The 23808-nt window shown below is 35.5% G+C and overlaps 2 protein-coding genes across 8 annotated transcripts in view; both read right to left on the reverse strand.

Annotated features, from left to right (window-relative positions):
* The window catches only part of CHD2 (chromodomain helicase DNA binding protein 2), a 127715-nt gene extending 119941 nt beyond the window's left edge, over window positions 1-7774 (reverse strand). The window contains exons 1-2 of one of the 4 annotated variants that reach the window (XM_019945654.3): window positions 7239-7774; window positions 6758-6890 (exon numbers count right to left, since the gene is read on the reverse strand). In XM_019945654.3, the coding sequence (XP_019801213.1) occupies window positions 6758-6819 (62 nt within the window). In that variant the 5' untranslated portion in view covers window positions 6820-6890; window positions 7239-7774. Of the gene's footprint in view, window positions 1-2953; window positions 3421-6757; window positions 6891-7238 lie in introns of those variants that run through there. The other 3 variants (XM_019945653.3, XM_019945655.3, XM_019945657.3) reach the window with 3 other exon arrangements.
* Window positions 7775-9971: 2197 nt separating this feature from the next.
* LOC141278060 (uncharacterized) lies at window positions 9972-23597 on the reverse strand. Of its 4 annotated transcripts, XM_073801365.1 has the most exons (7): window positions 23009-23597; window positions 22439-22476; window positions 20637-20703; window positions 19998-20083; window positions 18116-18308; window positions 15057-15130; window positions 9972-10341 (listed from the first exon to the last, which is right to left on the reverse strand). In XM_073801365.1, exons 1-3 carry the CDS (start codon window positions 23580-23582, stop codon window positions 20671-20673), a joined length of 645 nt encoding a protein of 214 aa, XP_073657466.1. In that variant the 5' UTR covers window positions 23583-23597; the 3' UTR covers window positions 9972-10341; window positions 15057-15130; window positions 18116-18308; window positions 19998-20083; window positions 20637-20670. The 4 variants fall into 4 exon arrangements, with proteins under 4 accessions (XP_073657466.1, XP_073657465.1, XP_073657464.1 ...); XM_073801364.1 differs by lacking the exon at window positions 18116-18308; XM_073801363.1 differs by lacking the exon at window positions 18116-18308 and having other exon boundaries at window positions 22439-22636.
* Between the last annotated feature and the right edge of the window lie 211 nt (window positions 23598-23808).

The following is a 23808-nucleotide window of genomic DNA, read 5'->3' on the forward strand; positions in this document are numbered from 1 at the left end:
AAAGACTTCACAAATTACAAAATAACTCATCAGAACTGGATCCTAAGTATAAAATCAAGACTATCTTTAGAATGATGCCTCAGCTGCTGCTCTTCTGCAACACTCTCCCCATCAATGTCAGAGTAATCACATTTTCCCCTCAACTGTGGGGACTCTCCAGAAGCTATCACTAAAATAACAAAAATGGTGACCTTAGCCAAACATGTTAACATAATGTTGCAGGTCAATTATACTTCGAAAACAAACTAACTTACAGAAAAAGAGATCAGATTTGTGGACCAGAGGCAGGGTTGGGGGATGGGGGGGTAGTGAGGGGTCTGTGGGGAGGGGGAATTGAATAAAGATAGCTAAAAGGTACAAACCTCCAGTATAAGACAAATAAGTACTAGGGATGTAAGGTAAAACACGATAAATATAATTAACACTGCTGTATGTTATACAGAAAATTTGTTTAAACAGTAAATCCTGAAAGTTCTCATCACAAGGAAAACAATTTTTTAATTTTGTATCTACCAGATGATGCATGTTCACTAAACTTATTGTGGTAATCATTTCATGATGTATGTATGTCAAATCATTATGCTGTATACCTTAAATTTATACAGTGCTGTACGTCAATTATCTCAATAAAACTGGAAGAAAAAAAGGGACTTAACCAAACATGTTAACAGTAAGATGCTAAATTGGAACTGCTTTGAAATGCAGCATGAGTGCCTTCCATACGCCTACATTCTCCATGATTTATTTCACCAAGCAAAGCCTTGTCCCCCCACCTCCAATACACCCAGTAGAGGAGCTTTTAATAAAAGGGTCTCTGCCCTCAGACTTCCCTTATCAATTAGTTTAGACTGATTAGGGGCAAGGCCATAACATATAAAATATGTGCTCCAACACTGTGCTAAATTACTGAAAACAAAATAAACATAAAACAGACCCTGGGCATTTGGTGAATTGTGTCAACTTCTGTTGTTTGGATTTATACTAATAATACTGAAGTTCCAAAGAAATAGTAATAGGCAATTTTGGTGAGGTATGAATTTGAATTCAGTGCCCAATCAATCAGGTTGAAATGCAGGAGGGAATTATTCAGCTATAGTACCAAATACCAGCTAAGTAGCCCAACATAGTTGTTTTTATATGTATGCAAAATAACTCTTGGGTGATTAAAAAGAACACTTTCTTCGCTAAAACGCCCTCCTTAAGAAAGTCAACTGAGTTCTAAGGTTTTCAAAACAAACAAACAAAAAAGCTAAAAGACCTTAAAAAACTGATGCTCATGCCCAGAATAAATTTACCAAATGTCACACAGAGCAGTCACTTAATTTTTATGTCAGGAGCAAGTTGACTGTGCCACATTTTATGGTGACTGTAATTTGGTCACAAGTAATGAATGATAGGAGTCTGAAAATAGGTGGTTGTAGGAGGTATCTCTCAGAGTTGTCAGGGTTTGCTATATATGGGAAGGGGTAAGTAAACCAATCAATTATAAAATCTGTGAGTTTCACATACTGTCAGGTAAAATTCAACTAAACTTCCAGATTCATCTCTCAAACAACAACTTGCTAAAACTTTTTATAACTAAAGCTTCTTATGAAATACTGTTTGCCCACCTTCCTGCAACTGCTTAAACTTTACAAAAGATGTTACTCTCCAAAGAGCCAAATATCAACTGGAAACTGCAGGTTTTCAAAACAAGAATCCAAAAGAAAGAGGAAAGATTAATCAGCACTTTTCTTGCCATTTCATTACATTCTGCACACAGGAGGAAAACCCATAGAAAGCTCAATGAACAGACCTAATACTCTGGTTCTTTAAAGTTAATTGGCTCCAAGTGGCATGCAAACTGTTCACAGATATACTGCTATATCATAATATTCATTTTAACTCACATAGTAACAATATTTATTACATCTACAACAGAGCAGTTCATATCCTGGAACACCACTGCAGTGTTATTTAATTCTATCTTTTAATTTAGGGTATTTAGCAAATAAAATTTTAATACAACTAACCAGAATTCAGTCTCAATACACAAAAAGAACCTTTCTTCTTCTTGCTTTATATCCACCTTCAGAAGTTGCTAACATGTTAATGATCATCAAATTCTTAAGTATTTGTCCCTAAGACTGTTAAAAATTTCATCATATATATTTGAGCATATACTTTAAAAATCACTTACAGAAGCTTTGATGAACGAGTCTATAAAACAAACTGAAAACCCAATTTCACCTGAAGTTTCCACAAAGAATTCTTCGTAAAGAACCAAGACTATGCGAACCTACAAAACCAATTAATAATGTAGTGAATTTTATCTTCTATAAACTTTATTCAGAAACTCATGATATGCCCAGGTAAACATCTCTTTCAAAGTACCATACTTTTACTCAATAAAAAATTTCTGAACTATTGCCAACTATGTGACAGATCATTCCAGTTATTGCTAAAAACACTCCAAAAGTTTAGAAAAAACTTTTCACCAGGGTACGATTACGAAAACACCAATATAGTCTTTCCTTACTTAAATTCATTACGTGTGACCAAATTACAGTCACCGTTGGTAAGCTATGATTTTTTTTTAACCAGAAATCCTTGCAAGGGTTTCCAAACAAGGCAGACCATGAGCATCATTACAGCATTTTAACAAGTCTACCAGGATTGAATTAAAATTTCCAGAATGGGGGATCTGAGAAGTTTCCTAAGATTTTGCCAAGTAATTCCACTACTGGCCAAGCTTTGGGAGTCACTATTCTTCAGCAAGTGCTTTAACACTTAAGAAGAGTTGTTTTCTAACACCTGTTTGCACAGTTATGGATGCCTATTGCTGTATTCTGTTGTTTAAGTTAACCTAATATTAGTAACCTAGTAGTTACTGGTCAGGTGAATATCTTTAGCTATTTTCTACTTAACTATCCCGTTGTTAATCTTAAAAATAAATCACTTTGCACATACTGACCTGAGTTTTTCGCCATCAAATGCCAATTGAGAAAATGTTTGGTACCAAGTAAAAATGCACGGGGACAAGTTCAAATAATCTTCCCTTTGTTTATGAGCCATGTATTAAACAACAGCTGTAACACCGTTAACAAGTTTCAATTAAAATAAAAATATCTCCTCTTGATAGTGAAACGCTTTTGGTCAATGGTAACAAACTCACTAATCTCTTCACAGTGAACACAAAAAAAGAAAAAAAAAAGAAGACCCGCTAGGATATGAGAAAGGAAAGCGAAAACGATAAAAACTGGCAGGTTTTCGACTTGAAGGTTTCCGATTAGTGCCTTTTACTTTCTCCAAAAGCAGAAGCCGCTTCTAAATGAGGAAAACCATTCCTAGGGATGGGCAAAAAATACACGCTGCAGGGTGGAGACGGCCACAGAGCTGGATGGAGGGCGCCGCCTGGGGCGAAATCGCGCAGGAGGGCGCCCACCGGAAAGTCCCAGACAGCCTTCCCTTCCCCTCCCCCCCACCCCTCCCCCGTTCCCACCCCCGCTCCCACCCCCGTGCCCCTTGGCGTGCGGCTGCCTAGGCGAAGAGGAACGACGTAGGCTGCGCACGCAGCCTAACGTCACTGCGTTCGCTCCTCCCGGCGACGAGGCGCCTGACGTCGCAGGGCGGAGCCTGTCCACAGGCCGCCGCTGTTGACCCGCTGTTACCAAGCGCGCGCACAGCCAATCAGCAGTCGGCGCCGGCGCCGGCCGGCCTTTGAACTCGGCACGGCAACTTCCTGCTGTTTGGCGAGTACACAGTGCAATGCAGTATGTCTGTCAGCGCTGCGGCACAAAGGAACAGCCATTTTGTGACTGAGCTGGACCTGCACCAAGATGCCAGGGGCTCAGAGAGCTGCTGCCGGCGCTAACTACCAAGCTGCCCTTTATTTCAGTACCAAAGAACAAAAAAGGAGGAGGGGGGAGATACTTCGGTATTTCAGGTTTCAATTCGCTTTATTTTCAATCTTCTCAAAAAATCCCGATTCCTAAGAATTATCAGCATCATAAAATGGCTGCCACTTAAAAAACTCCCTGTTCCACTCCACAAGCAACTGCATTATGCCAACTTCTAACTATCCCCAGCCTTTTAGAGTAACAAGTAAAAGGCTGATTAAAAAGATTTTGCCCGCACCTCAGGTTATCAAAATAAAATCTGGTTCAGAGGCAGACGTTTTGGAGATAAATTTAATAAACTGTTTCAGTTCTTATGATAAATTGAAAACGCAGCGTCCTAGAACACACAGCTCTTTGTGTGCAGTTCCATTCACATTTCCTTCTCTTTCCATTTTGTGATATTACTGAAGTTACCCCAAACCGCAAATTATTTTAGATAAGTGTGTGGTATACCTTTCTATATATGTCTATCATGAAAACTTTGTTTCAGATATTTAAAAATTTAGATATCAAGTATCTTTAAAATGTTTTTGAAAGTGAACTTTTTAACCTTCAAAAATCATGATATACAAAGTATAACATTATACTTAAGCATTAACTTCAAAAGAACAACAAACTTACAAAATGACTGTTAAGTATTGCCATTATTTCCAAACACTGGAGCATACCAGCCATACCTAAATTTACACTCAATTCTTTCAGGTGCTAAAGTAAATCTCAGACCAAAAAGTTTACTTGACCTGCAAACTCCTCCCTTCCTCTCCTGTGGCTCAGGCTGCAAAAGTGGATATCTGTAGTATTCCCTAAACGCTATAGACTTTATGCCACAGAAACTAGGTCCTTATGGAGAAATTCTGATGGATTAAGGAACCAAGTTCTGGCTACCATAACAGTCACCTTAATTTTAGCTCACTTAAAAATAACATTAATCTACTACAATAAAACACCACTAACATTCTATAGCTTTACAATTTTAAAAGGAAGTGATGTCATAATTATGTGCATGTATTAAGGTATGCAATTTGGGGTAAAAGTAATTTAACACTCCATCTTCTTTTCAAGGAGTCTCTCAAATATTTTTTGACACTCATCAGGTATATGAATCAAAATATACGTGACAAAAAAAGACATTTAAAAGTACAGTGCATGCCTCTAGTTAAGCTGCAACCTCATTACCAGGAGACAAATGCATGGCAACTTCCATGTAGTTTTCCAGGTCAGAGTATCATTAAAAGAAAGAATAACAACACCGCTTAATTTTTTTAAATTAGAAAGCAGAGTCTGATCAATGATGTTAACCACAAACCTTGCCTGAGAAAGCCAAAACCCATGTGAGATATGCAAATCATACACTCAAGGGAGTACCAATTTTAGGTATTGAATCTTTAATAATTTGTCAAAGATACCTGGGGATTCCTATTTGTTCAAATCACCATCACTTTTCAGAAAAGTCAGTTTAGAATCAGTAGAGAAGTTTTCTGTCCTAAATCTAACCTAGGTATACATGGGCAATTCAATTCCAAAGACAGTAATCCAAACTATGTGACAACTCAATTTGCAAAAGAATTTGGAAAGGTATTTTTAAAAGCAAGGGTCAAAATATTTTAAGTCTTATAAAACATAAAAATTTAACATTATTAAAAAACCATTTTCAAAACTTTCAAATCACTAACCTAATAATAAAGTATATTGTTTATATAAAATTATAAAAGAGCAAAGCTGGGGAGAAAAAAATCATATAATCAAATTCTTGTTAAATGCATGATTTAAAATTTATAACATGACAATTCATAGAACACACATCAAGAAATGCATTCATATATACTTTAAAAAATTAATATACAGATCATACAAAACATCTTAGAGGCTTTTCATACAACAAAACATCTTAGAGGCTTTATTACTTAGTCACTAATATGGTGAACTCCAACAAATGTGAAACAAATCATGATTTGAACAAACAGTACATTTGTAAGCTTCAGGAGATAAAGCATTCCAGGCGACTCTGTCGAAATAAATCAATAAATTTAAAGCAGCTACAACTAAAATGCAAGGATAAAAATACTACATCTACCAACCAGAGAGCACTGTCTGAATATAAGCATACAAATGCAAACCATAAAGTATTTTAAATATAAAACATACAATTACAATCAGTAGCAAACACAAAATAAAAGCATATTAATAGTATTCCAAGATTTCTGTGATCACAGGTCTGATCTCATAAATGCAGGAACTGTAATCATCGAGAGTAAAGGTTTTGATAAATCTTATCAAAATTTCCTAAAATGTCAAGAGTATCAAAAGAAATACAGAGTCAAATAAAAATATAAACTGAGAGGCATCAGTCAAAGGGTCCTTTTTGCAATTTCATTTTAAAATGTACATTTTTTCATTCATATAACTTTCTCAAATGTCTATTTACTATAATTTACTACCACAAGGCTCCTCTATGGCCTTCAGTTACAAGTTTGGGTATCCTAGATTCTTCAAAGAAAAAATTTGCCTTGTATGTAAAATGGTGCAATGCAGCAATGGCTAAACCGACAAGGTCATTTTCCTACAGCACGAAAACCTAAAAACTGAAATTTATTGACAAAAAAACTGTAGTTTACAGGAAAGGCCCCCTTGAATAAAGGTACCTTACCTTTTGACTGCTGTAAGAGGCCTTAAGTCACAACTTAACTTTCATAAATTGCTACCAAAAAATTAGGGTGTGGCATATTAGCAATCTCAAGGTCACGCTTTAAAAAACGAATCCAAATTAGTAAAATACTTAAAATAAAACAGATAGCTATCCTTGTCTGTCAAGGTGAACAATGTAAGCTGAGGTTTCCCCCAAAAAAAAAGAAAAAAGGAAGAAAGTTGATAGCTCATACCTCGATGCATTGCTGTGTAGCGAACTGTCCTCCTCTTGGCTTTTGTCCTTATTTCTCATCATCTTTTAATTCTTAAATATTAAGGGGGAGGGGGAATCTGTGTTTGCTTTGAAGTCCTGTGCCCAGGTATTTACTGTCAAAAGTTGAAAGAAAGGTAAGGTCCCAGCTTCTATCGATGGATTTTATTATCAGGAACAAAGTCCTGACGATGTAACGATATTGTTATAACACAACAGCGGTTAAGCACCAAAAAGCAAAATATTTCTATTTTTTCTTTAAAAAAAAACACATAAAAACAGGCTAAACCGAACAGGGAGAATCATCACTATCAATAAGGAAAGTTTCTCAAAGTAACACACTGGATACAAATAACAATCTCTGTATCTTATTGCGTCATCCAGGAATTTCTCATATTTACAGAAAATAAAGCAAACATAAACATATAAATCTTTTAAATTATCACTAATGATCATGAACTTACCTGATCCATGTAGTAGGTCCAAAGCAAGAGTCCTATCTAGTAGTAGAAAAATATCAGATCCAAATAATTAAAAATAAAAACAAAATTCTCCGTTAAAAAACAAAAAATAAATAAAATTATCCTCAAATATGTTAACTGGTCAAAAAAATACAGCAACAATTAATCCTAAAACGGGTCCGGAAGAAAAAAAACCTCATTAGCAGAGCGCACAAAAATGGAGGTGCGCCATGGCTTCTAAGCTGGAAAAAACAACGACCTGGGCTCTCAGTACGGCTGCTTCTTTCCAACAAGGCACGAAAAGAAAGCTCCCAAAAGCTGCTTTTCTCCCTAAAAAAGGTTCGAATCGACCCCAGTAAGTCACTAGGACAGGCAGGGGGCTGCGGGGGCCCCCTGAGGCTGCCTGAAAGTTAGGGAAAGTTGCGTAAAGTGAGGCGAAGGCAGGGAGCAGAGCGCGCTCTCTCTAAGGCACAGCCGCCATCTAGAGCCTCCTTCCCAGCTCTGAGAGCTCTGCCTTTGATTGACACTCTCTACATTTACCCCACAACTCAGGTGATGTACCATAGACCCACCCCTTCATCTCCACCAAAAAAAAAAAAAAAAAAAAAAAAGATCCTCCATCCCAGGGAGCCTAAGGACCCCTACCCCCACCTCTCCCTGCCCCTCCAGACCACCCCATCAGGGGGAGGGGGGAGGGTTTCTTAACCCCCTCTGGCTCAAGCACCCTTTTTAAGCCAGAGAGAAATGTAATTTGTTCCTTTTGTCTAAAGATCTGCTAAATATTTCAGTCCTTGAGCTAAAATAACTTCCTCTCTGGACAGGAAGTGGTGTTTTATCAAGCCATTTTGAAAGAGGGATAATTCTTAGAGTATATAAAGCTCAGCTTAAGTATTAATCTTTTTAAAAACTACCCCCCACCATGGGTAAAATGGTTTCTAAATAAAAGCAAAACCTCAACTTAATAAATTAAATTCAAGTCTTGCCTTCTTTAGGAAGCCTAAAAATTATCTAAGGACTAAGTTTAAGGGGGAATTTTCCATCCCAACTGGAAGAAAGGGGTACAACTCAAGAGCGCCTCCCTAGTGTTCAGTTGCATTAGGGCAAAAATTAATGTAACTAGTTTTTATTCAAGAATCTCAAATTTTCTTCGTACTTTCACAAAATTCTTTAACCCATTATATAACCTTGCCAAAACCTTACCCAAAAAATTCTCATACCACACTGATTTGGGGGCAAAACAATGTTCTTAAATTCAAGAGCATGTAACTACCATGAAAAAACAAACCCAAGAAACTCCACCTCCAAAACCAACACAACACATATATCTCAACCATTCCCTTGTATATCTAATCAAATTCTAAGTATATACCCATTTCAACAATGGTAAACTAATAACAATCTGTCATATCTGATGGAAAGTTATCAAAGTAATGTCACAGGGCAAATTCTCCTAAATATCAAAACCGTGAGATCTAAGGAAACAAATTTACTAATGCCAAAACCAAATTATTCAACACTTTCTCAACAAGCACCCCAAGAAAACATTCACACAACCAAAAAAAATCAAATCAACTTTCCTTACTCAACATTATTATCTACCAGAACAATTGTCCTTCCCTCACTGAGAAATCCATTTTAGATCTATACCCAACAAAAGCAACAATGTCGCACCTAGGTAAATGTAAAATCCATAATCAAAACCCAGCTTCAATCCCATACTTTCTACAAGATAATTCTCTACCAAAATCAAAATCCAAAATCTCAATTTTGATTTATGCAAACCAACCAACTCAAATCAGCCAATGAGAACAAATACTGCATATATATTGATCATCTACATGTATACCCTGCTATTTGACATTAATCACAAACATGGTATGATTAACACTTTCTCACCAAAAGAAAATTAAAGCTGCACTGTTACTTGTTCTCTGTATAACGGGAAAATTTAATCAACAATTCATTTGGTTTATCAAAAGCCTACTACACCCCGTAATAGTAACTGAAACTGATTTTAGTTATCAATGAATGAAACCAGTATTCACCTAGGATTCAAACATAAGTTATCTATGACATACTGTGGTTCATTTATTCTAAATTCCTAAATGTACAGAGTAATAAAAATACAGTAATCAATCCTATTTCATAAAATCTATTGCAGACATTATTGACACCAAAATTTCAAGTCCTTTTGTGAATACCCTAAGGACCTCCCTACCTTCCCTTATAAATCCAACACCTCTTCACCTAATATTAAGACAATAGGAGGATTCAGTTGAATTTAAGTGTTCAGATATTCTGCAAGATGTTTTATTTATAATATTTAATAAGTATAGGTAAAAGGGACCTTTTCCATCAAAACAAAGTCAGAAAAATATTGTATCACTCATGCTGAATTTTGAGGCAAAAGGCATTTTGTTTTAAAAGTTCATTAAAATCTCACAGCAAATTAAACATTCTATTATTACCCACTGGTTAACCTATTTTGTAAGATGTTTCAAGAAAGCATAAAATAGCATTTTAACTGGACAACCATCTTTTAAAGCACAAATTTCCACAACTTTGTAAAAAGACAAATATTAACCAAGTAAAACATTTTCCAGTACACCATTTCCATTTTACCAGCTTTATTCAGTACACTTTACTGCTGGGCAACTGTAAAGGTCAAAGTGTTATTTAAGGCGACACCGAGTATTTAATGAAGCTTCAGCTTAAAAAAAAAAAGCCCAAACTGAGAAATTTTAAAGTGTTAGAAATTTTATTAAAGTTAACATTCCACAAGATCATACTCATACAGATCAAACTGCAAAAGATTCCAGGCATACAAACTATCATCTGTTAATGTGCCATCTTTCTTCTCCAAATGTCAAAAATGTTCTTAATGATACAAAGTCTCTAGAAAGTCAAATTCACTGTCCATTTGTGCTGGGTAAGAAACCTATATCTTCATTCATTTCATGAAATCCATGTTAAAAGAACCCTGTCTTGGTTGTATATTATCACAGCACTCTTGTATTAATCCATTTTTCTCAATTCCCCATAGTGGACTGCCATCTTGATTTCTCAGTGGTAGGGTCCATTTGAGACTCTTCAAGCTGACTGGGTGCTTGATGAAAACATTAAAAGAAAAAAAATGCTGTTGGAATATCAATAATCTTATTCCTTCAGAGAACATCCACCCACCTTGAAGATACTCTTACCATACACAAAGCTTTAATAATTTTATAACCGCTTTAAACTATAAAACTGTATTATATTAAAGTTGTATGTGCTGCACATACTTCTCAGTAAGAGAATCATGGCAAAACTGCACACCAGTAACAAAGTTCTTTTACTGTCACAGATACACAGTAACCATAAAAATGTGGCAGTGAAGAGTCAAATTTTTAATAGTTAAATGTAATGTTGTTATACTGTCTACATGAGAAGTGAAAACAAAAATTCAAATTCAAAAATTCTGGAAGGCTAAATTACAGCAACACTATGGATGCTAAATCTCAATGCAGAAAACTTTCCAAGCTTCTTCAAATAAAACTAAATATGGAAAAGAATCTTAAAGGATTAAAAAAAAACCAAAGCAGTGGATCATAGCAGTTTTTCAGTCCAACAGATCTTAATTAATTTTGCATAGATAACACAAATGGCCAATATAGATGTCACCATCTTTAGCTACATATACGAGAATGCAGGAAATAGGTAGCCACTAGAAAACAAAATGATCAGAAATGCAAAATATTTCCCTGCCTTATTTGATATTTGCCATAAAATGCTATCAGATTTCAAATTCAATACAAATATTCTCATTGCAAAAACATCAAATGTTCCTCATTGTTTTAAAAAAATTCATTGCTTAAATAATTTGAAGGAGATTAAAGGAAGCCAGGATATTTTACCATTAAATAAATGGTCCTGATTCATCATGATAAAACATAATTAGAAAAATAAGTTTTAACCCTGGTCTTCTTTATAAATTTTGCAGCTCTCCAACTAAATTTATAGCAATGAAGTCTGAGTGACTGACTAGGAGATTATTAAATATAAGGACATTTTTTGCTCATTAGATAGTTAGTACCTTGATTCCAAAACTACAATGAGGATTTGTCTATTATATACAATACAAAAATCTACTTAATAAACCATTTGATTAACCAAGAGACAGCACCACTCATTAAAAAAAATACTGAAAATGAGCATCACAACATCAGTAATAAGCATCAAACGAAAGCTATTCCTCCCAAAACATTTTTTGCCGATTTCTCTCCAGCCTAAAAGGAGAACTAAAAATAACTCATTTATTCCCCGTATCAGTAAAATATCTTCCACTTGTTCACTCCTTACAATTAAGGGACATATTTCTATATAGAAGTATAAAAATAAAAACACCATCATTCCTCTTGCAGAGTTAATTATAAACCAATTTCTCCCCATCTCTACTGTTACAATGCAGGATCAATCTCTCAATGAGTTGGGAATGTAAATACTATTATGATGAACGGTGACATTAATGCATTCATATCAAGCTAGTCATTTCAATGGCTATAGGTGCACTTTATTCAATCTAGTACATTAAGTGATAAACTCCGTGCTTTATATTCTTCTGCCACAAGAGGTAAAAAACTCATCGCAGACACTATAAGAAATTTCTTTTTAAAATGACATTTTTAAAAAAAATTTCAAAAGAAAGCCAAATGATATTAAAACCATATCAAAACTAATTAATAAAATGCACCAGCTTGTGTGGCAAAAATAGAGACTAAAAAATACTAGCATATTGGTCGTGCTATCACATACACTGTCATATATTTAACATGGTTAAAAAAAAAAAAAAGGCGGGGGGAGGAGAAGAAAAAGAATGCTACAAGAAAGCCATGATCAATCTGCACTCCTATAAAGCCAATGAAAACCCAGAAGTAAGAACTCTGTTAATAAGCAAAAGTGCTCAAATATCAAAGCACCTAAAAGAACAGTAAAGGATTTAGGAATAAAATCCATTTATTTTCATGGAATTCCAATTTCTTGCAAAAATTAAATTTGCAAATAAGCAAAGTTAAAAAGTGAAAAAGAAAGCAGGCATGAGTTCTCTGACCCTGGAAATTTTCTGGGTAACAAAATCCAGTTCTTCATCTGTAACAGTAGTACCTACCTTACGTGGCAGTAGTAGTGAGGATTAAATGAGTTAGTACATTTATAGCTTTTACATTACCCGGTATATAGAAGGACCTCAATAAATAGACCTCCAATATACCACAGTAACCAAAGTACCTGAGGACCTACAAACTAACCTTAATGAATCAAAATAATTTATATTCCAGTGGCCATGATATCTCTGAAAGCTCTAGGATCATGGGGTCAACTTGTAAAAGACAAAACACTTTCTGCTTTAAAGAGCATTTCATTTTGCATTAAAATAAGATCAGTACAGAAAACTGAGTAGGGTTTAGTATCTAAGCCCTACTACTCCACATCTTTCCAGATTTGTGAATTACTGGAAACATACTGCAGAGATGATGGTTTGATCTAGAATTCCATCATCAAACATACAAGCTTCAAGCTAATATTATGAAAAGTTAGGAGAATTTTTCCACTATGATGTTCACTATTTTATACCTCCTTTTTTTAAGAACAAATTGCTTGTTCTAAGATAATTTCCAAGAAGAAAAAACTTCTATGGTAAGAAGGTGATAAGTACCTGCTACTGCTTAAAATCCCCAAATACTATACATCCAGAAATTAAAAACATAAAATTGAGCAAGGAGGTCTTAAATTCTAATTCAGTAAATTTGTTCAAAAAAACACTGGGATATTGTAAAATAAGTTGTTATTTGAAATGCAAGCAAGTGATTCATTACTGGATGTGTTTAACAGGGGTTCAATTTCCTTACCTCTACTTCCCAGCAAACCCCCATTTTAATAGCAACAAAAAATGTGCGGGACAGGGAAAGAGTACAAGGAAAAAGACTAATGACTCTTAATTTTTTAAACAAGTGGCTCTAATAAATACTACAATTTGTTACTGTAAAACCAGTGGGACAAATGGGTACAAAATTACAATAAGAAGCAGAAATTGATGCTTACATGATGATCATTCTCATCGTGTAATTAAGCTTCTTGGTACTTATGACAATTTCAATCTTCGTATTGTCTTTAAATTTGAAAACATTTAATACTGACTTCACATATTTTGTCTTATTACCAAAAAAGCTTGACTCCTCAACAGGATTAAAACTTATTAACAAATCTGGGTCCTAAATAAAGTGGGCATAAAAACTAACTACAAAAAACCCAGCCAGCTGTTCACAACATTGCTAAACTATGTTGTTCAACTATGCTAAGAAAGAGTCATCTTACTTAAGGTTTTTACAATCAAATCAAATCTTCCCCATTATCCCATTTTAGTTTAAAACTTGACTACATGTCCATGAAAGATTGAAAGTTGTGGTTTCTTGTAACTTTTACTGAGTCAAAGTTTTGGCATTCAAGCATATCTAAAAATTAGTATTTAAAGCATTATAATTAATGAATTTCACTTTTTACTAGATTAGACCCAAAACACTAGTTGATAATGTTTAATAGCAAGTATATACAATAAATCAACAAGTATTTATTGAGCATCCACTATGTGCCAGGCAATCATTTTAAAATATAAGGCATGAAGTCAATAAATTACACATTAGTAAAGTTTTCATCTCTGCTCTCACCATCCCCCATCGAAAAAAAAAAAAATATTCACTATTTTACAGGCTCTAGTAGCCATTTATACAACAGAAGTTGAAGTAGCAATTAGAAGCAAAGATTATCATCTAGAATCTAGATTCCCGAATGTGATTCAAAAAATTACTTTTATGAAACAACTACTAAATAATTATCATACCTAAAAAGTTCTGTCAATAATAAATGCTTTTGAGAATTCATCCAAATCCATTTCTACAGTCTTACCACTAACTCTTTCCCACTACTTCTCAGATGGGGAATTAGAAATTCCACAGTAGTAGTAGTAACCAAACCTTCTAATATCAAGGCAAAACCCCAGTATGAAGAAAAACTTTTTGTTGGCCTTTCAAGTTTAAGGAAAGCTCATAATTACTTCATTTATTTGAATTACTAACAATGAAATCCATTAAAAGTATGCTCTATTACCAAGAGAACCTAAGGGCTTCTGAGTTTTACACATGTGAAGTTGACAAAAAGGAAGGATCCAGGGAAAGAGTACGCAAGGTTGCCTAACAGGAAAAAATACTAAGCATTTTATAGGGTTTGTGGCCATTAGCTATAGCTACTCTCAACTCTGTAGCCAGAGTTGGAAAGCAAACACAGATAATGTGTAAATGAAAGCGCATACCTGTGTTCCAATAAAATTTTACTTATAAAAATAGGGGGGAGTTTACCAACACCCAGATCTAGGGTGCAGGGTTTTGTGGGGTTTTTTGGCCACACAGCGCATGCGCGATCTTAGTTCCCCTACCAGGGATCGAACCCATGCTCCCTGCAGTGGAAGCGTGGAGTCTTGACCGCTGGACCACCAGGGAAGTCCTAGGGTGCAGTATTAAAAGCATGTTCAAATGTAGGGTTTTTTCCATTTTAACTCTGCCTGAGCTTAAGTAAAAAAAAGTAGAAAATAATAAAAGGTTGGAGTAAATTAACGTGCAAGATTTTAATAATAAACTTCATATACATCTAACCATGCTGATTTATTTTTGTACTGCTTTGAGCCTCACTAAATCCCTCTATATTTTTACAGACTCTGACTCAGTTACTCAAAATTTCTAAAGTCATATTTAAAATTAAAAAACAAATTAAACATGTAAATTGAGGAAAACTTACTAAATAAATTCTTCACCAACATCTATTTTCGTTGTACTGGCCCCTTAGATAATTCAGCCTCAGGATTCATATTTCTGTAGAAATCAAAAAGAATATAATTGTATGTACAGAAAAAGAAAAAAACAGATTTATTTGGAAACTTCAACATCTTAACAGGATCACTAGCCAGAAGACCGAGACATACATGTATTTATAAATACAGTCCAAGCAGAAAATCAAAAGTTCTGATCCAGAGGATCTTAAGTTTGGCTGTTCACAGGGCTCACCTGTAGAATAAAGTTACTATAAAAGCACGTTATGTCTCAGGCCCCAAGAACTTCCTACGTAAAAATCTGGGCTCCCTAACAGGCAGTCATGGTTGCAAAACAGCTGTTTAACAGAGTCAACATCACTCCTTCCTTAACAGTACAGAACTATTTTATCTCTTGGTCCTTCAGCTAATCTGCTTTCCAGACTTCTAAAGGAAAGCTTCCATTACCAACCTGGCAAGGCCATGTTTCTCACTCTTCAATATTACTATATTATTTCATAATATCATGTACTTTAATCAACTCTATTCTAGGATAGAAACCTTAAGCATAATTTCAAATTTTTTTCTCTACTAATTATATTGACCTACACAACACTAACCCTTTCTAAAATATGTGCGTGATAAAAATTACTTTTTATCTGGTTACTGATAACCATTACTTTTCACTGGTTAGACTGAAATACCTCATAAACATGGAAGATGTTTCCTGTATCTCAAATAAATTGAATACAGGTATATACTTTTTCCAGTCACTCCTGTGCCAAAGTATGATTATAATAATCACAATAATAGGTAGAACTACCCAAAAAGCTTTGTTCAAAAGTTCAATATTAAAGTGTATCAATTTAAGGATTTTTAGAAAGCAAAAGTTTAGGATTTAAGCTAAAACTAAGCTACCTAAATGCTTTTTCCATGACCAAGGTTTCCAATTTTTCAAATTATAAAGCAAGTTCCTGAGTATCTTACCAAATTTAAATCCCTTTAATCGTTTTGACTAGTCATAGGCCAAGAAATAGTAAGATCTGCTTCAAGATTTCTTTCAAGAGCAAGGTGCTAAAATATCCTCCCAACAAGTTGATAAAATGAAGCAATTTACAAGAAACACAGCATTATTAAGCTTCCAAATTTAATCTGATCTTATAAAGGAGACAGTTACACCTAACAATGACAAAACCTAAATCAGTCAAGTAAAATAAATTGATTTAACCCCTAAGAGAAGGGCAGAAATGACTTAAGGAATCCCCCCGAAAGAAATGTCTGAGGGAAACCCATCACATTAGTCTGACAACACGCTTCTAAAAAGGCTACCTACCAGTACAAGTATGTGGCTCGGGGTGCTCACTGCATCAAAACCAGAGGACTTGGATCACACTTTGCACCACCACAAAAATTACTGACACCAATGTAATCTACCACTCGATCTCCTTACCAAAAATTGACAAAGTAGTACTCTGCCTTCCTTTAAAGGGGGGTAAGCCAAGTTCACCTTAAGCAGATTACAAAAGTTGATAATTTTGCTCATACTCCTATCTTTAATATGTTGCAGTATCGAGGATCCTCATTTAGTATGAAATTATAGGTATAATATAAATAACAACTTTGATTGCTGCTCATTTTATAATAAAAAGCAAAGACGACTTTAGTCAAGTCTTAATATTATCATTACTAGCCCATTTGTGCTTTTCTTAGATTTGGTTTTGTCACCTTTTAAAGTCCTGAAAACAATTTTTACATTTTAATTAAGAATAAAATCCGAGAGCACTGTGAAATATAAGAAACCACCAACAAAAATAAGGTACTAGTGATAAAGTCATTAACAGTCATAAGAAAACTCTGTCACAACTCATAAAGCATTAAAGTTAAGCAAAATATTTAGCTTGATAACCTAAATTAAAATGATTTTGACTACCATGTAATACACACATTAGGATATAATTGCTTTTTGGGAAATATTCAATTTCAAATAAGTAGTATAATTTCAAAAAACAAAGATTGTTTTCCAAAACACTGGATTATCTAGCTGTACACAATGTATAAATAAAACCGTTGTAGGAAACATGTTACTTGAAAGTTATGTAAACAATCAAATAGCATAGTTTTTATTTATAAAGTCCAGAATATCCCTGAATTTAAGTTGTAAAAGTTAATTGTATGCAGAAATAAGTCAATTTGAAAATTAAAAGTTTGTACTGGCCCGCTCAATCTGGAAGGGAAAGGCAGTGGGTAAGATGAGGATATTTATCTTTGAAATATAGATTTCTTAAGGGAAATTATATAGCTTAGTCAAGCATGTAAGCTATAAATCATCATTTATACTCACAATGGTCAGCTGTAAATGTTACATTAAATACACTAATCTTTAAATTATTTAATAAAATAATTAGGAAAAAAAATCAAAACAATGCTTTCACTGCAGCATTCTAAATCTTTGTTTTTTAAACACAATTTCACACCTTAACTGCTTTTTAAGATCAACTTTCCATTATGCCTGCATTTATACTATTTATTAATATTTTAGAACACCTAAAATTAGGAAAGTCAGGTACACTATCACCCAGGTTTCATGTTATTCAAATAACTTCAACAAAGAAATAACATCCATGATTTGCAATGCAAAAATTACAAAAACTACTTTACAGTTTAAGAGAACTAGACACTCTATTTTTACCACACAATTCAGGAGCAAAAATGTATCTTAAGAAATTGGAAACTCCAAATACTTTATACAAATTAGGAGACTAAGGTCCACAGTGAATAAATCGTCTAGATTACAGGGCTAATTTACATTAGAAGCTGGGTCTCCTGACTGCTGAATCACAGTTATATTTTCCACTCTATCACACACCTCTCATTAATGCAGAAGATGGAGATGTCCTCAAATTAACATTTCTCCCCTTATGCCTCTCAACAAAGAAGAAAATCAGAGGAGAAAAGGTAAAATAATTGGTTGTCCGCAGTCCAAATTTTTAAATAATCAAGAAACTGAACAGTAAACGAAACTTGAAAGAAAATTTATATTCAAAATTACCTATTCCACATAATCCAACCTCTTATTATGTCGTAGTTCATGAAAACCTTTTGTTAACTATGGGGCATGGCTTCTTTCATTTCTGTGGAACTCCAGGGAATTTTTTAAACAGTTATTACCAATAATAACAAACGCAATGCAAGCCAATCACCAACTTGATCAGGTGACTTTTATGATTCAAGAATTCAAAATGCTAAAATAAAAACAAATATTTAAGTATTTATCACTTCAGTTCTTAAGCAGAAAATAGTAGTAAACTAAACAATGTATTTATGAAATACAGTAATTTAAAACAACAGTATCTTCAGTTATATTTGCCCCCATGTGTCCATTATTTCTGTCCACCAAATATATTGCCAATTTTACAGGCTTGGCTCAGCAGCAGATTTCAAAACACTGACTCTAAATATTATCATGAAGGTCGAAGTACATGTAGGTCTTTTTAAAATGTGACTTATAATCCTTTATCTTGTTGGTGATAAAAAGAAAACTACACTCCATTACATTAACTTAGGAGTTACTACAACACTTAAGTTATTTTTATAATTATTAATACTTGACTAAAAAAGATACAAATTTTCATTTAACATTTCTAATCTTCTTTAACCATTCGTTTTTTATTCTATGGGTTCAAATTACGCCTTTGGTAGGCCATTATAAATTACTGCCAATTTATACTTAAACTTAGGTTAAACTTCACATACATTTGTGTCTTAAGAGGCCCAATTCTCAATTTTTATAACAGTGCCCAGCCTCATCTGAATGCCAACCTAATATCCTATCATTTACAAAGAGGAAACCCTAACCTTGGCATTTTTACGTTAAACGACCTTGGGATGAAAGACGTCTTAACTTTTTTATATGTTACATCTTTAAAACATTGTTAAAGGTCTAACATTTGGTTTTCTTTTGTACACTATAATAAACACAAATCTGATCAAACTGCAAAAGGGCTGAAAAGCAAAAAAAGCTAAAGCAAAAGCAATAAAAATATTACCTTTATCACCTATTTGAATCAACAGAATAAGCCAACACCAACGATGAATTTTCCACAAAAATTACAAGGACAAAGGTAAACCTGCCCTTACATTAATTAATTGTTTATTTGGCTATTTTTAAAACTTCCCAAGGTATCTCATTATATATTTCCTCTGATAAATCCCTTCCTAATATACACTGCTTGACAGTAACTTCCCCTTTCAGTGTTAAGAGTAAGAAGTAATTCCTGAAAATTCTGTACATATTTTTCTCATTCATGTATCTAATTTTAAGATGTCAAAATACCATACACATATTGAAATTATTTCTTCCTTTTATGCTTTAAAAAGACTACGCTATAGATTAGAAGTCTCTTTAGTCACATTCTAGTTTCCTATAACTTATTTTTGCACCTGTATGGAAAAAAGACTCATAAAAACAGGTAAAATGAGTATTTTAAATCCTTTACATAATAACTAGAATATGAGAGGGTCTATTAAGTTTTTGAAATATACTTCTTTTAAGATAAATCATAAGATCTGCAAATACAAAATTCTAGGCCATTTCTAAAACGTAATCTGCATCACCAAAAAAATGGCTAAAGAATGTACATTTCAGATTGTAAAGATACGTAATTCTGATGACTCAACTACTGATTTAACCATAATTCTAAACCATTTAATTGAAAAATACTGAATGTCTCACTACTGATGTAAATTACACGTATCAACTATTTTAACATTAACACAGAACTGCTTTGATGTAAGGTAAAGAATTTGATGGGTTTTTTCTTATCCCTTTTTCGAGATAAGGTCTACAGTTTATGTCGCACTGACAAACTTTAGTGATATTCTTCTGTTGGTAGCTATTAGATTTCAGATGTTGCATAAAAACATTTACTTACTTGCTATATAAAATACAGACTATCGCAAAGATTTCCTTTATCCTCAAGGATAAAATTCCACGGTCTCAGTCTTCAAAATGGCATACCTTTTGGGGGAAAAAAAACAATATTCTAAACAATTTATTGATGGAACCACCAATAGCCAAATACTAATATGTGTTTTAAAACTTTTTATTACATAGAAGAAAAAATAAAATCTATGCTCACAAAACCTGATTTTTAAAGCATTCTTTCCTAAAATCCATTAGTATGAATGGCAACTAGCTTAAATTTCCCAAAAAATTTATTTCTTTAAATATTTAAAAGATTTAAATTGTTTGCATAGTATATTAAATAGCAAGAAAGAAAAAACATATCTTTGGTTTATGGTTTTCCTCAAAGTATAATATTTTTTCTTGTTCCCAAAACTAAACAAAGGCTTAAAGGACCTTCAGTATTTTAAACTATTCAAAAGGCACATTAAGTTACAATGGCTATGCAGATACACTTTCATACAATGAAAAGGTTTAAAGACCTTGTAAAATTATTTCAGATACTTACTCATAATCACTATTCACTAAAAACATATATTATCAAAAAAAATAAAAACCTAATAAGTTTACTTTTATGTCAAAGTAATAAAAATTTACCCACTCTTACCTCAAATAAGAGCTGTATTTGTTCAGAACCATCATCAACCAAATATAATTTTAATCTTGTAAGTTACCTTTAAAAAAAAAAAGGAAGATGATTATCAATGTTTTGATTTTTAAACACTTCTTGGCCAAAGTTTCACTGTGATGAAACAATGAGAAAATATTCCAGAGACAACGATCATTGGACAAATTCAAGAAATGGCTCGTCGACACGCTACCTGTAAATTTTAAGGGTGCAGTTATTTATCTTAATATCTATCAGTCTTTATTTTCCTCATCTTTTGGTTGTATGAACAAACACTAGAGATTAAGGCATTGAGATTAAAAACAAAAAATTCACATCTTTGGACAGATTTAAGATTATGACCTTGTTTTCATTTTTATTCTTCTTTTGATGGCAAGCAATATACGAAAACAAAGGAAAAGTTTACCATTTTTAAAGACTGAAATCAACTTAAAATTTTCTTTACCATCTAGAAATACCTTTTACAATTATGAGCAATTAAAAATTAACTCCTCCAGGAGAAATTAGTGAAGTTAAAATGGCCACTGGTTACTTTAAATTTTTAAACCACAAGTTATTTGATCCCACCAAGTGGGATATTAGCTTTGTCTTTAAAGCAAATCTAAAACATGTAGTATCTATGTCCTTTATTCAATTTCAAACTGGGGTCTAGAACATTTTCAGTCTCTCCCTTCCCCCATTTCTCATGTAAAAAGACCTTATGAGGTTAAACTGCTAGCAATTATTCTGCATTTCGCTATTCAAGAAAACTAGATTCAGAATATTAATTTCAAACGACTTGCAGTGCTCAAAAATTTCAGAAATGTTGATTTGAAAAACCAAATTGTTACTTAAACACCAAGAGTCTCTAAAATCAAGATATGCGCAACTGATGTAACGTGTAGCACTATATGAATGCTATTAGGAAAATAAAACAATGTCACTGACAAAAATATCCTCAGAAACACAGTCCATTACACCAGTATCTTTGATTTTATAAGTACTACGTAAATCTGCCCAACACTATTTTTACGTAGATCTGCACCTCTACAACACCAGAGCTACCGCAGGATGAAGACAAATATATTCTAAAATACACAAAGGTTTGTTCATTTGTGGTTTGTTCTTCAAATCACTAAACTCAAATTCCCTCTCAGACAATTTTTTTAAATTCCTAGACTATACAGAGGACTCTACAAGTTTTTTAAAAACCAAAATACACTATTAAAATACTGTTCCGTTTTGAGCATATCTGAATTTTTATGCATGCAACAAATGCAACAAATATGGCTCCTCTTCATCGCCCATTACCGAGCAGTCCTACTTTAATATTTACACTACGAGAAAGTAACTTCACAAAGAGATTTGGTGTCAGAATATTCCTTTGTAAAAGTTCTGTCGACCGTGGCTTGTGATAATACACATTATTTTTTTTAATCATCAAATGATGAACTTAAACTTTTAAAAGTCTAGGAACTAACCCAAGTATGGTCTAACATTCAGGTGTGATAAGTTACAGATAACGGCTCCTTATGATCTTTTTAAAAGTAACAAACAGTAGATTTAATCATTGTTCAAACATCAGAATGTCAAATAATCTTGGCGTAATTACTCAGTAAAATAAACTACCTTAATCAAACGTCATCGTCTAGCACCGTAATTAAAATCTATTTCCATTAAACAGCCTTGACGACATAGTAAACTTGTCTTCGTAATTTCTGAAATACCAGAAGCACTCCTCCAACTTGCATTTTTAAAAGACAACCTTAACATCAATAAAGGTTTGAACAAGCAGCAAGTACCTTCTCATCTGCAACACTGCAGCCGTTTTCAAAATCGGCTTTGAAAGAGTTAAAAGCCAACACCCAAAAGGAAAAAAAAAAAACAAGTTTTATTTTTGTTGAAACGTAGTCAGGGTTCCATTGTTCTTTTAAATTCGAAAACGAAGATGAGTTCCCACCTCACCGGAAAGGGGTTAAAAAGCTCCCCCGTCGGACAACCTGAAAAGGATTTTTCTTTTTTTTTTTTACCCTAAATATCAAAATAACTCACCAGGACAGAAAGGGGCTCTCCTCGCGCAGTCCCCTTCAGGCTCCCGCCCGCGGTCACCGCCGCCGCCCCTTTCCCGGCGGGGCCGGTCCCGGCAACGAGGCCACCCCCCGCCCGGTCTTCAGCAGGGCCCCCGCGCCCCCAGCCCCGGGCCCCGCGGCGCTTCCCGCCCGGAGAGCCAGAGAGCGGCGCCTATGGGGCCGCTAGGGGAGAGCCGGCCGGCGAGGCCCGGCCCGCCGCCCCCTCCTGCTCGCGCGCTCAAGGACATTTTGCTTTTCCTCCCAAGGACAAAGGACAATAAAAGGAGCCGGGGAGCCACTCACCAGGTCCGAGCGCCGCGGTCGGCACCTCCTGGTCGCCCGCACCCGAGTCCCGCGCCGGGCCGCCCGCCCGAGCCTCCCGTCCGTACCGGGTCGAGCCGCCCGGGCCCCGGGGAGCCTCCGCGGCCGCTGCCGCAGCGGCGCTTTCCGCGTCGTGGGCCCGGCCGCCCCGGGCGCCTCTGCCGCGGGCTCCGACCCCGGCGCGCGGCCCGCCTCGCCCCAGCCGCGGCCGCTTCGCTCCCGCGGGCCTGCGGGCCGCCCGGGCGCAAGTCCCCGCCAGCCGGCGGGCCCCGCGGCCGCGGCGGAACGCCTGACAGCTCGAGGTGCTGCTGCTTCTCCGGCCATCTTGTGCCGTGTGTGTGTGGTGTCTCTCTCCCGTCTCCTCTCTCGGCTTTACTCCCTCCTCCTCCTCCCCCCCCCCCCGGCCCTCCTCCCCCCCGCCCCACACACCACACAACATGGCCTCTTTGCTGCGGCGGCAGCTGCTGCGACGGCAGCAGCCTCCGCCGCGTTCCTGCCCGCTCCCCTCCCCCATCCTCCCCGCCTCCCGCCCGCAGCCCCAGGTCACAGTACGCATGCGCACTACCGCCCGCCCGCCGCGGCCATTGGTTCTGCGAGCTTCCTTCCACCCTTTCCCGGGAGCGGCCCCACGCACGCTCGCAGGCGTCTTCCTCCCGCCTAACAACAACCACTTCAATACTATTGGCTAATTCTGACCCCACCCCTTCAGCTGAGTCCCCGCGGATAGGCTGGTCTTAATGCCATTCACCTTCCGTAGGTGTTTCTGGTTTTCTTGAGGGATC

Source organism: Tursiops truncatus, chromosome 2 (genome assembly GCF_011762595.2).
Source record: "Tursiops truncatus isolate mTurTru1 chromosome 2, mTurTru1.mat.Y, whole genome shotgun sequence".
NCBI lineage: Eukaryota > Metazoa > Chordata > Mammalia > Artiodactyla > Delphinidae > Tursiops > Tursiops truncatus.

Bases quoted from the DNA above. Each gene is read 5' to 3' on its own strand.
- LOC141278060 (XM_073801363.1), bottom strand. From the start codon at position 23,582: ATGCGTACTGTGACCTGGGGCTGCGGGCGGGAGGCGGGGAGGATGGGG. The intron at 22,637-23,008 runs GTGAGTGGCTCC...AATCCTTTTCAG, and splicing joins GACCGCGGCGCTCGGACCTG to GTTGTCCGACGGGGGAGCTT.